This window comes from Capra hircus, chromosome 8 (assembly GCF_001704415.2).
Source record: "Capra hircus breed San Clemente chromosome 8, ASM170441v1, whole genome shotgun sequence".
Taxonomy (NCBI): Eukaryota; Metazoa; Chordata; class Mammalia; order Artiodactyla; family Bovidae; genus Capra; species Capra hircus.
In genome coordinates this window covers 4,557,493-4,572,046 of record NC_030815.1, presented here as the reverse complement: position 1 = coordinate 4,572,046, position 14,554 = coordinate 4,557,493, and the positions used below count along the sequence as shown (strand labels likewise).

The window sequence follows — 14,554 nt, the reverse complement described above, 5'->3', positions numbered from 1 at the left end:
TTGGATAGATTCATCAAGTATGCAGGACAATACCACTGCTCCAAATTCTGATCACATTCATGTTCTTGGCATACTTTGGGCATTGCATATGCTAGAAAAGAAAATCGTAACAGACTAGAAAAAAGTTCTGGGGGCTGCGATGGTGCACAAGTGTGGGGGGCTGCAATGGCACGCTTGGCCGAGAGGAGCTACCCCATGTCCAAGGTCAGGGTCAGAAGCCGGGAGTGCCAGGCTGCGATGGTGCAGGAACAGCCAGAGGAGCAACCCCCAGCCCGAGGCCAGGGCCAGCGGCCAGGAGGAGCAACCCCACGTCCAAGAAGTGGTGGCTGCGTGGGCGCAGGAGGGCCTAGAGGAACTATTCCACATTCAAGGTCAGGAAGGGCGGTGGTGAGGAGATACCCCTCATCCAAGGTAAGGAGCAGCGGCTGTGCTTTGCTGGAGCAGCCGTGAAGAGATACCCCATGCCCAAGGTAAGAGAAACCCAAGTAAGATGGTAGGTGTTGTAAGAGGGCATCAGAGGGCAGAAACACTGAAACCATAACCACAGAAAACTAGTCAATCTAATCACACTAGGACCACAGCCTTGTCTAACTCAGTGAAACTAAGCCATGCCTGCGGGGCAACCCAAGACGGGCGGGTCATGGTGGAGAGGTCTGACAGAATGTGGTCCACTGGAGAAAGGAATGGCAAACCACTTCAGTATTCTTGCCTCGAGAACCCCATGAACAGTATGAAAAGGCAAAATGATAGGACACTGAAAGAGGAACTCCCCAGGTCAGTAGGTGCCCAATATGCTACTGGAGATCAGTGGAGAAATAACTCCAGAAAGAATGGAAGGATGGAGCCAAAGCAAAAACAATACCCAGCTGTGGATGTGACTGGTGACAGAAGCAAGGTCCGATGCTGTAAAGAGCAATATTGCATAGGAACCTGGAATGTCAGGTCCATGAATCAAGGCAAATTGGAAGTGGTCAAACAGGAGATGGCAAGGGTGAACATTGACATTCTAGGAATCAGCGAACTAAAATGGACTGGAATGGGTGAATTTAACTGAGATGACCATTATATCTACTACTGCGGGCAGGAATCCCTCAGAAGAAATGGAGTAGCTATCATGGTCAACAGAAGAGTCCGAAATGCAGTACTTGGATACAGTCTCAAAAACAACAAAATGATCTGTTTGTTTCCAAGGCAAACTATTCAATATCACAGTTATCCAAGTCTATGTCCCAACCAGTAACGCTGAAGAAGCTGAAGTTGAACGGTCCTATGAAGATCTACAAGAGTGCACAGCACTCTCTTAGAACTAACACCCAAAAAAGCTGTCCTTTTCATTATAGGGGACTGGAATGCAAAAGTAGGAAGTCAAAAAACACCTGGAGTAACAGGCAAATTTGGCCTTGGAATGTGTAATGAAGCAGGGTAAAGTCTAATACAGTTTTGCCAAGAAAATGCACTGGTCATAGCAAACACCCTCTTCCAACAACACAAGAGAAGAGTCTACACATGGTCATCACCAGATGGTCAACACCAAAACCAGATTGATTATATTCTTTGCAGCCAAAGATGGAGAAGCTCTATACAGTCAACAAAAACAAGACCAGGAGCTGACTGTGGCTCAGATCATGAACTCCTTATTGCCAAATTCAGACTCAAATTGAAGAAAGTAGGGAAAACTGCTAGACCATTCAGGTATGACCTAAATTAAATCCCTTATGATTATACAGTGGAAGTAAGATAGAGATTTAAGGGACTAGATCTGATAGATAGAGTGCCTGATGAACTATGGAATGAGGTTTGTGACATTGTACAGGAGACAGGGATCAAGATCATCCCCATGGAAAAGAAATGCAAAAAAGCAAAGTGGCTGTCTGGGGAGGCCTTACAAATAGCTGTGAAAAAGAGAAGCAAAAAGCAAAGGAGAAAAGGAAAGATATAAGCATCTGAATGCAGAGTTCCAAAGAATAGGAAGAAGAGATAATAAAGCCTTCCTCTACAATCAATGCAAAGAAATAGAGGAAAACAACAGAATGGGGAAGACTAGAGATCTCTTCAGGAAAATTAGAGATACCAGGGAACATTTTCATGCAAAGATGGGCTCGATAAAGGACAGAAATGGTCTGGACCTAACAGAAGCAGAAGATATTAAGAAGAGGTGGCAAGAATACACAAAAGAAGTGTACAAAAAAGATCTTCACAACCCAGATAATCACGATGGTATGATCACTCACCTAGAGCTAGACATCCTGGAATGTGAAGTTAAGTGGGCCTTAGAAAGCATCACTATGAACTCAGCTAGTGGAGGTGATGGAATTCTAGTTGAGCTATTTCAAATCCTGAAAGATGATGCTGTGAAAGTGCTATACTCAATATGCCACCAAATTTGGAACACTCAGGAGTGGCCACAGGACTGGAAAAGGTCAGTTTTCATTCCAATCCCAAAGAAAGGCAATGCCAAAGAATGCTCAAACTACTGCACAATTGCACTCATCTCACACGCTAGTAAAGAAAGGCTCAAAAATCTCCAAGCCAGGCTTCAGCAGTACATGAACCGTGAATTTCCAGATGTTCAAGCTGGTTTTAGAAAAGGCAGAGGATCCAGAGATCAAATTGCCAACATCCGCTGGATCAAGGAAAAAGCAAGAGATTTCCAGAAAAACATCTATTTCTGCTTTATTGACTATGCCAAAGCCTTTGACTGTGTGGATCATAATAAACTGTGTAAAATTCTGAGAGAGATGGGAATACCAGACCACCTGACCTCCCTCTTGAGAAATCTGTATGCAGGTCAGGAAGCAACAGTTAGAACTGGACATGGAAAAACAGACTGGTTCCAAATAGGAAAAGGAGTATGTCAAGGCTGTATATTGTCACCCTGCTTATTTAGCTTATATGCAGAGTACATCATGAGAAACGCCGGGCTGGAAGAAGCACAGCTGGAATTAAGATTGCCCGAAGAAATATCAATAACCTCAAATATGCAGATGATACCACCCTTATGGCAGAAAGTGAAGAGGAACTAAAAACCCCTCGATGAAAGTGAAAGAGAAGAGTGAAAATGTTGGCTTAAAGCTCAGCATTCAGAAAACGAAGATCATGGCATCTGGTCCCATCACTTAGATGGGGAAACAGTGGAATCAGTGGCAGACTTTATTTTTCTGGGGCTCCAAAATCACTGTAGATGGTGACTGCAGCCATGAAATTAAAAGACGCTTACTCCGTGGAAGAAAAGTTATGACCAACCTAGACAGCATATTCAAAAGCAGAGACATTACTTTGCCAAGAAAGGTCCGTGTAGTCAAGGCTATGGTTTTTCCAGTGGTCATGTATGGATGTGAGAGTTGGACTGTGAAGAAAGCTGAGCACCGAAGAATTGATGCTTCTGAACTGTGGTGTTGGAGAAGACTCTTGAGAGTCCCTTGCACTGCAAGGAAATCCAACCAGTCCATCCTAAAGGAGATCAGCCCTGGGTATTCATTGGAAGAACTGATGCTAAAGCTGAAACTCCAGTAGTACTTTGGCCACCTCATGCAAACAGTTGACTCACTGGAAAAGACTCTGATGCTGGGAGGGATTGGGGGCAGGAAGAAAAGGGGACGACAGAGGATGAGAAGGCTGGATGGCATCACCGACTCGATGGATGTGAGTCTGAGTGAACTCCGGGAATTGATGATGGACACGGAGGCCTGGCGTGCTGTGATTCATGGGGTCGCAGAGTTGGATACGACTGAGCTACTGAACTGAATTGCACTGAGAAAAAAGGTACACTAAGCAAGGTCAGGATTAGCCAAGGCGGGGACAGAGAGAAGGCTTTCCTCCAACTGTAGGCAATAGTCTTCTTGTTTCCATTCAGATTCTAATATTTAGCTTCAATTCAGTAAAAGCTGAATGCACTGTCAACTGACAAGCCACAAGCAATTCCTAAGTGATGGGAGTAACCAACCATTCCCTTGAGATGATGGATGTGTTCACTTCAGGCATTTTCTATACAAAATGTAATAATAATGGCCTGATAACGGCTGACATGAGAATGCAGTCAGTCCAAGGCATGCACAGGCAGACACTTCTAAAAGCACTAATCCCTAAGAAAAATGAGCACTTCATAATCTATGTGATCAAAGGCAAAGGTACAGATGTCATCTGAAAACATTTCAATTTAAATGTAGATCATACCACTGACTCAATAATGAAAACGGGTATTAAGCTTCTGAGCATCAAGAGTTAATCTTTTGGAATTTTAGAGGCTGTTTCAGGTTAAATAAAAAAATACCTAAGATTACGTTGGTTGTCTGTTTTATATATGGTAATGTATATAGCACTAACTCCTAATTTATCCCTCTACACTCTTTCCCCTTTGGTAACTATAAGTTTCATTAAGAAAAAGAATCTGAAAAATAGTATACAGATAGATAGATGTATATATATAGACGTATAGCAAAGTAACTCGTCATATACATATATGCTATCCATCTGAAGCTATACGTATATATATAGACCATTTGTTGTTTAGTTGCTGAGTCATGTCTGACTGTTTTCAGACCCCATGGACTCTAGCACATTAGACTTCCCTGTCATTCACTGTCTCCTGGAGTTTGCTCAAACTCAATTCCATGATGTCACAGCAAAGTAATTCAGTCATATATACATACACATACATCTGAATCTAACACAACATTGTAAATTCTCTGCTGCTGCTGCTGCTAAGTCACTTCAGTTGTGTCCGACTCTGTGCGACACAATAGATGGCAGCCCACCAGGCTCCTCCATCCCTGGGATTCTCCAGGCAAGAACACTGGAGTGGGTTGCCATTTCCTTCTCCAAGGTGTGAAAGTGAAAAGTGAAAGTGAAGTCGCTCAGTCGTGTCTGACTCTTAGCGACTCCATGGACTGCAGTCTACCAGGCTTCTCCATCCATCGGATTTTCCAGGCAAGGGTACTCGAGTGGGGTGCCACCTCAATAAAACCCCCTAAACCCAAAAGCATATATAAAATAATGGAATATAAATGGCTTCTATAAAATTAATAGGTAAAGTTTTTAATTGTATAACTCACCATTATATACATGAAACATAATGAATCAAAAGAGACAAGGGACACCACCCTGCACATGGGCGAGTGGAGACTTACTTGGCGTGCCGGATATCTGGCAGGGACCTTTCTAGAGCAATGTTGTTGCTGACGAAAATGTTGAAACCATTTTCCCTGTAAGCTGAGTCATCGTGGTCTTCCTCAGTGAGGGGGTAAGGTTTTCCATGTTCACCTTTCCCTATCAGGAGAAAAGAAAATGGGATTAGTGTCTACCTAAAAACCATTTCCACTTCTAGAGCAGATAATAGGATGTGAATGTGTTTCTTTAGTCTCTCTTGTTATTAGGCTCCAGAGACACTCCAGCAGCAAGATTTTATCAAATCATCATTTTATTTCATTTAGAGAAATGAAACATAGTCATAATAAAAAGTAAGCAACACAGAAGTAAAAAGTACAATCTCACCTCTCAGCGAAAACCACAGCTAAGAGCTTAAACATTTCTGTGCAGATACATATACTGATAATATACATACTGCTTTATAATTTGATTTTATCAAACATAATTGAATAAAAAAAGGCATTACTTCATTTACTTCTGATGGTTGATATTATTCCATGGCCTTTCAATTTGTAGTATTTGATCAAAGTATATTTCTAGGTTATTTTCAACTTTCTATTTTGTAAGTGATCTTAATAAACATATTGGCTTGCTTAAGATTCCTAGATATGTATACTTGGAAGAGGGGGGATAATTCCTGCAGATAAAGTTGCCAGAATATCTTTAGAGTTAGTAGATTGTTTTCTAACATCATCAGAAGCATTATAGAAAATTTTGAAATTTGCTGGTAAAAATACAGATTATTCAAACTTTAATTTCCCTTCTGTCAAATAATAACAAAATTAATTTACATATATTTATCATCTGTATTTCTTACATTTTGAAACAGATTTTCATAGATTTTACAAGACAATCTGCATTTAAGAGAAATTTACATATTATGTTTGCTAAAGCTTTATTAAGAATCTGTGTTGTAAATATTTTCTTTTCATTTAAATCTAAGGCTTCTGTTTTCTGGTTTGGCCTGGAAGGAGCTTGGAAAGTTCCTTTCTGTCTTAACAGCAGATAAAAAGCTGAACAGACTCAACAACACTTCTTGGATGCAGAAGAGAGGAGTAGACACAGGACAGGAGAGACAGATGGGGGAAACAGGAGCCCGGGCTTACCAGAGCAAGAATTCTTGAGCAGAAATGCCAGGAACCAGTTGTCCAGGGTAGGAAGTCTGAACTGTAATTGACAAATTGCTGGAGACTCAGAGCAGGCAAGCCCGAGAGGTAAAAGGTCTCCAAGGATTCAGTCAAAGGGGGGCTCCAATTTTATTGTGCTATTTATCTCCAGGAGCTCAACAAAGCTCACAGAGTAGATATCAGAGAAAAATTCTCATGTGTTCTTGGCAGGAGGAAGATAGAAGAAACCATTTTGAAGTATGCCTGGTGCTTCCCATCAACAAGGCCTGCCCTCTGGGGAACCTAGTTAACCAGAGCCCACCTGCTCAGGTGTATCCTATTGAGCATAACGGACCTAAGAGAAGGGAATTCCTGACTTGAGCCCATGGTAAATATCCTGCCCAACCAAAGTGGGGAGGAAAATCCTGAATGCCCTCCCACACACCTCTACATCACATCATGAAAGGCATGTTTATAGCAGTTTCTTTTACCAAGTATATCACATCCAACTTTCAAGGAAAACAAAAAAAAATCAAAGGGCATGCCAAAAAGGCAATAAATAAATAAATAAATAAATAAAATCACAATTTAAAGAAAGTAAGCATCAGAATTGAGCTTCTTGAGGCAAGAATACTGAAATGGTTTGACATTCCCTATCCCAGTGGACCATGTTTCATCAGAGATCAAAATAGTCAATCCTAAAGGAAAGAACCCTGAATATTCAAGGGAAGGACTGATGCTGAAGCTGAAGCTCCAATACTTTGGCCACCTGATGCGAAGAGATGACTCATTAGAAAAGACACTGATGCTAGGAAAGATTGTAGGCAGGAAGAGAAGGAGGCAGCAGAGGATGAGATGGTTGGATGGCATCACCGACTCAATGGATATGAATTTGAGCAAACTCTGGGAGACAGTGGAGGACATGGGAGCCTGGAGTGCTGTGCAATCCATAGCATTGCCAAGAGTTGGACATGACTCAAGATTGAACAACAACAAGCATCAGAATGAGACATGGCAAGAATTGTGGAATGACCAGGCCAGGAGGTGAAAACAACTATGATTAATATGCTAAGGATCTAATGGATAAAGTAGACAGCATGCAAGAACAGATGGGCCATATAAACATGTACACATACAATGTGAACAGGAGAAGAGAGAAAATTGATACCTGATAATATCTGAAAAAACAATGACAGAGAATTTCCCTGAATGAATATCAGACTCCAAACCATAAATCCTCAAAGATCAGGGTACACCTTGCAGGCTAATTACCAAAACACTACACTGAAGCATATCATTTTCAAAATAAAGAAAATCAAAGATAAAGAAAAAATCTTGAAAGAAAACAAGAGGAACAGCTTCTTAACCTATAGAGGAACAAAAATAAAATTTTATCCAACTTCTCTCCAGAAGCCACAGAAGCAAGAAGAGAGTGGAGTGAAATATTATATTGACAATTAAAGAATTGATCAAAAAAAAAAACCAACCTATCCACCTAGAACTCTATCCTCCGTGAAACCACCCTTCAAATGAAGGAGAAATAAAGGCCATCTCAGACAAACAAACATTGGAGGAATTTGTTGCTATTAGACCTGCCTTGTGAGAAGCATTAAAAAGATCCATAAGGAGAAAGACAATGATATAGGTTATAAACGTGGATCTACATAAAGCAAGACTATTGAAGAAAGAATAAAGGAAGGTAAAATAAAAAATAAAGCCTTTTCATTTTTCTTATTCTTAATAGAAGTTGGTTCAAAGTAGAATATTAGCGATGTAATAGATTATATATGTTTATATATTATTTCTGTGTTCATTATATAGACACACATATGCTTATGAAAAGTGGAACAGAGGACAGCAATGATACAAGACATAGGAGAAAGGAATTAAAAATTAGGATCATTTTATGATTTTAAGGTATAACACTCCACTTAAAATGCTGTAGTTTTATTTATAAGTGGAGTTGCATTAGCTGTAAATGCGCTGCACAGTCTAGGGCAACCACTAAAGAAGTTACAAAGAAGCAGAGCTATCTGAGTCCCTGTTATCTCAATTTAAAATTGATAGAGAAACAAGAAACTGTCAAACAAGTTAACAACATTTCACTTTCTGTATATGAAATCAATATTTAAATAACACTTTTCTCCATTGCTGTTTTTAAACAATGTTCAGCTCAGCTCAGTTCAGTTCAGTCACTCAGTTGTGTCTGACTCTTCACAACCCTATGGACTGCAGCACACCAGGCCTCCCTGTCCATCACCAACTCCTGGAGTTCACTCATACTCATGTCCATGGAGTCGGTGATGCCATCCAACCATCTCATCCTCTGTCGTCCCCTTCTCCTCCTGCCTTCAATCTTTCCCAGCATCAGGGTCTTTTCAAACGAGTCAGTTCTTTGCATCAGGTGGCCAAAGTATTAGAGTTTCAGCTAGTTTCAGCTTCAGCATCAGTCCTCCCAATGAATATTCAGAACTGATTTCCTTTAGGATGGACTGGTTGGATCTCCTTGCTATCCAAGGGACTCTCAAGAGTCTTCTCCAGCACCACAGTTCAGAAGTAAGTAGCTGGAATATACCAGTATCAGTACGTTCTTGTGATCACTTCAGCCCAAGAAAGCTGTGTAGTGTTTTAAAAATTATTGTGATGATGTAAAAATTATTGTGATGATTCATTTAGCAAAAAGAGTTGGACAGAAGGCTTTTCCTATGTATCAAAACTTTTTTATAACTTTGTCATCTGTGTACCTAGAAAAAAAGTAAATAAATTTCTTTAGTTGAAAAAAAAAAAGCATAACTGATATACTAAGAAGTGGAGAAAAATGGTATCATATAAAATGGTCAGTTCAAAGCACAAAAGACAGAGAAGTATATGACAAACAAGGAACAAGGATGACAAACAGAAAACAGCAATGAATATGGTAGAGATTAATGAAAACTATACCAGTAATCACTTTGAATATTAATGGCTTAATGCATCAATTACAAGGGATTATCAGAGTGGATCAAGATAAATCAAAGATTTTTTCCCATCCAGATGATTTTACTTTTCTACATAGTTTTTTATTTACACATTACATTTATAGATAAATCAGGTCCAACTGTACTATTTGGAGAAGTAAATGGCAACCCACTCCAGTGTTCTTGCCTGGAGAATCCCAGGGACAGGAGAGCCTGGTGTGCTGCTGTCTATGGGGTCGCACAGAGTCGGACATGTCTGAAGCGACTTAGCAGCAGCAGCAGCAGGCTTGGAGAAGGCAACGGCACCTCACTCCAGTACTCTTGCCTGGAAAATCCCACGGACAGAGGAGCCTGGTGGGCTGCAGTCCATGGGGTCGCTAAGAGTCGGACACAACTGAGCGACTTCACTTTCACTTTTCCCTTTCATGCATTGGAGAAGGAAATGGCAACCCACTCCTGTGTTCTTGCCTGGAGAATCCCAGGGATGGGAGAGCCTGGTGGGCTGCCGTCTGTGGGATCGCACAGAGTCGGACACCACTGAAGCGACTTAGCAGCAGCAGCAGCAACTGTACTATTATTTTAAAAATTCATTTATGAATTGTTTTACTAATATTTTGTTTTGTTTTATTCATTAAAATTTTTGAACCATCTGGAACTTGTTCTGGTGTGAGATGTGAGGAAAACTTCACTTTATCATTAAACAAATGGCTAAGTGTTATAGGATTGACATTTAATGAATAACTTGTCATTTTCTTTCTTGCTTTAAAATGCCATGTATAAAAGTAAAAATAGAATTGTCATGCTGCTGCTGCTGCTAAGTCACTTCATACGACTCTGTGTGACCTCATAGATGGCAGCCCACCAGGCTCCCCTGTCCCTGGGATTCTCCAGGCAAGAACACTGGAGTGGGTTGCCATTTCCTTCTCCAATGCATGAAGTGAAAAGTGAAAGTGAAGTCGCTTAGTCGTGCCCGACTCTTAGCGACCCCATGGACTGAAGCCTAACGGGCTCCTCCCGTCCATAGGATTTTCCCGGCAAGAGTACTGGAGTGGGGTGCCATGGCCTTCTCCAGAATTGCCATATGACCTAGCAATCCCAATTCTGGCCATAGATCTGAAAAGAGAAAAACTAATTTGAAAAGATAGGCTTCCCAATGTTCATAGCAACCCTATTTAAACTAGCCAAGATATGGAAAGAACCTAAATACCCATTGACAGATGAACGGATAAAGATGTAGTACACACATACAATGGGATAATGCTCACCCAGAGAAAAGAACAAGATAGTGCCATTTACAGAGACACCAATGGGCCTAGAGACTGTCATACGGAGTGAAAAGTCAGAAAGACCAAAAAAAAATATTGTCTATTAACACATATATGTGGAATCTAGAAAATGATGGTACAAGTGATGTTATTTGCAAAGCAGAAATAAAGATGCTGATGTAGAGAATAAATATAGGGACAGTGAGAGGGAAAGGGTGGGTGGGGTGAGGTGGGAGATTGGGATTGACATATATACGCTATTGATACTGGGTATAAAATAGATCACTAATGAGAACCTACTGTGTATATAGCACAGGAAACTCAGTGCTCTGTGGTGACCTGAATGGGAAGCACAAAAGGAAGGGGAGATACATGGTTATAAACAGCTGATTCATTCTGCTGTACAGTGCAAACTAAGACAATATTATAAAGCAACTAAACTCCAATAAAAATTCATTTAAAAATCTATATAATCAAGCCTTTGATCAGATTTAAATTTTTTTGGAGAGGTTTTTCATAATCAACACATCTTAAACCATCATACACAGCACTCCACACGTTCTCTAGATCCCAAATCTGCTTATATATATATATATATATACTACATATAGCTTGCTATTCTACATTTATGTTTTTGCCTGTTCATCAGCAATCTTTCAATTGAGATAGAAGCTTCATGCAAGTAGGGCCTTTCTTCTGTGTCTCCAAATATCCCCAGGACCTGGAAGAGTTCCTGTCACATAGCACATAACCTAATACATATTTTTGAGCCTTATACAGATACAGAAGTGATAAGATTTGGGTTCATTGAAAGTGAAAGTGAAAGTGTTTGTCACTCAGTCATATCTGACTCTTTTTGACCCCATGGACTGTACAGCCTACGAGGCTCCCCTGTGCATGGGATTTCCCGGGCAAGAATACTAGAGTGGATTGCTATTTCCTCCTCCAGGAGATCTTCCAGACCCAGGGATCGAACCCATGTCTCCTGCATTGCAGGCAGATTCTTTACCATCTGAGCCACCAGGGAAGAACTAAAGATACTCATGTATTTATTCAAAATCACACATTAAGCAACTACTCTGAGATAGGAGCTGGGGATTAAATGATGAACATCAGAGTTATTACCTATGATATCATTTTAACTGAAAAAAATTTTAAAAAGCAGATCATTGTGGTTAGAAAAGCAGTATGATTGCCCATGAGATCCTGGAGGGATGGACGATGTCTTGCTGTCTATGAGTCTATAACTCTTAGTACAGTGCTGATCACGTGGCTTGCCCCACAGCATTTCTGTGAGACGAATACATGGGGAGATGAATGAATGTACTTGATTAATTAATGCATGAGGAGTGTCTCTCAATGATATGGGGCCTCTCAGCAGAGGTAAGGAAGGCTAAAGGTAAACAGGCAGAAGTGTCACAGGCGTGGTTCAGAGACCTGAGAGTATAAAGTGCGACTGCGAATTCGAGCTAAGGTTTGTTATGGCTGGAGTTGGAGGCATGGGTGGAAAGGTGGTGAATTGTTGGTTTTGAATTTTTCTGAAAGTGGTAAAAGTTCTAACTAAAGTAGAGTGTAATAAATCAATAATCCATACTGGAATCTCTAGGGTGACAGTTGAAAACCTCGTAGGAATGCACAGCACAAAACCTAACCATGGAAAAACATGAAATAATAAAATGGACTATTTAGGTGACAAAAGATTCCAGAACTTACTCCTCTTACAATTCACAGTTTGTATTGTTTGACCAATATCTCCCCATTTCCCTCAACCCTAGCCAGTCATTATCACCATTTCACTCTTCCTCTATGGACTAAGGATTTTTACATTAATATATAAAGTGATATCACTGAACATTCGTCTTCCCTGCCAACTTATTTTGATTAGCATTTACAACAGGTTATTCCTCACCTATCAGAAAGAAGGAAATCCTTCTATTTGAGACAATGTGAATAGACCTTGAGGGCATTACACTAAAATGCAAAGGAAAACTCAGGAGGAGAGGGAAAGATGGTGGAGGAATAGGACGGGAAGACCACTTTCTCCCTCACAAATTCCTCAAAAGAATATTTAAACGCCGAGCAAACTTCACAAAACAACTTCTGTAGGCTGGCAGAGGACATCAGGCAACCAGAAAAGCAGACCATTGTCTTCAAAAACAGATTTTTAATCTTTGCTCTTAGGTTTTTGTGGTCAATTTTGTACATTTAAAAACCCAAACTTCACTATCCCAGTTTACCTGAGAGCGAGATTACTGGCTTGACCACTCTCTCCTCCTCTGGACTCTCCTTTTTCTCCACCAGGTGGCCTCTGTCTCTTTTCTCCCCCATCTCTCCTCTATCCAACTCTGTGAATCTCTGTGTGTTCCAGACGGTGGAGAACACCTAAGGAACAGGTTACTGGCAGTATTTGTCTCTCTCCTTCTCATTCCTCTCTCTGATCCTCCTGGTCACCTCTGTCTACTTCCTCCCTCTCCTCTTCCCCGTATAACTCTGTAAATACCTCTGAGCGGTCCAGACTATAGAGCGCACATAAGGAAGTGACTACTGGCTAGCTTGCTCTCTTCTCTTTTGATCTCACCGCATCTCATTCCAGTTACCTCTAACTACCCCCTCCATTTTCTCTTCTCCTTATAACTCAGTGAACCTCTCTGAGTGTCCCTCAATGTGGAGAAACTTTTCATCTTTAACCTACATGTTTTATCATCGGTGCTGTATAGATGGAGAAGTCTAGAGGCTACTGTAAAAATAAAACTGAAAACCAGAAGCAGGAGGCTTAAATCCAAAGCCTGAAAACATTAGAGAACTCTTGAATTCAGGGAACATTAAGCAATAGGAGCCCATCTAATGCCTTCATACCTACACCGAAACCAAGTTCCACCCAAGGGCCAACAAATTCCAAAACAAGACATACCACCCAAATTCTCCAGCAACACAGGAACACTCCCCTGAGCTTCAATATACAGGCAGCTCAAAATTATCCCAAAACCTTTGATGTCTCGTAACACATTACGGGTCACTCCATTGCACTCCAGAGAGAAGAAACCCAGCTCCACCCACCAAAACTCCAACACAAGCCTCCCTAACCAGGAAACCTTGACAAGCCACTGATAGAACCCCACCCAAAGTGAGGAAGCTCCATAATAAAGAGAACTCCACAAATTCCCAGAATATAAAAAGGCCACCCCAAACGCAGCAATATAACCAAGATGAAGAGACAGAGGAATACTCAGCAGGTAAAGGAACAGGAGAGTTGCCCACCAAACCAAACAAAAGTGGAAGAAGTAGGAATCTACCGGAGAAGGAATTCCGAATATTGGTAGTGAAAATGATCCAAAATCTTGAAATCAAAATGGAATCACAGATAAATAGGCTAGAGACAAGGATTGAGAAGATGCAAGAAAGGTTTAACAAGGACCTAGAAGAAATAAAAAAGAGTCAAAATATAATGAATAATGCAATAAATGAGATCAGAAACACTCTGGAGGCAACAATTAGTAGAATAACGGAGGCAGAAGATAGGATTAGTGAAATAGAAGATAGAATGGTAGAAATAAATGAATCAGAGAGGAAACAAGAACAACGAATTAAAAGAAATGAGGACAATCTCAGAGACCTCCAGGACAATATGAAACGCTCCAACATTCGAATTATAGGAGTCCCAGAAGAAGAAGACAGAAAGAAAGATCATGAGAAAATCCTTGAGGAGATAATAGTTGAAAACTTCCGTAAAATGGGGAAGGAAATAATCACCCAACTCCAAGAAACACAGAGAGTTCCAAATAGGATAAACCCAAGGTGAAACACCCCAAGACACATATTAATCAAATTAACAAAGATCAAACACAAAGAACAAATATTAAAAGCAGCAAGGGAAAAACAACAAATAACACACAAGGGGATTCCCATTAGGATAACAGCTGATCTTTCAATAGAAACTCTTCAGGCCAGGAGGGAATGGCAAGACATACTTAAAGTGATGAAAGACAATAACCTACAGCCCAGAATACTGTACCCAGCAAGGATCTCATTCAAATACGAAGGAGAAATCAAAAGCTTTACAGACAAGCAAAAGCTGAGAGAA

At 40.6% G+C, this 14,554-nt stretch overlaps 1 protein-coding gene across 1 annotated transcript in view; it reads right to left on the bottom strand.

Annotated features, from left to right (window-relative positions):
- The window catches only part of GALNTL6 (polypeptide N-acetylgalactosaminyltransferase-like 6), a 1,585,403-nt gene that overhangs the window by 861,431 nt on the left and 709,418 nt on the right, over positions 1-14,554 (bottom strand). Inside the window, exon 3 of the mRNA XM_005683517.3 lies at positions 5,127-5,265. Within this exon, the coding sequence (XP_005683574.2) occupies positions 5,127-5,265 (139 nt within the window). The remainder of the gene's footprint in view (positions 1-5,126; positions 5,266-14,554) is intronic.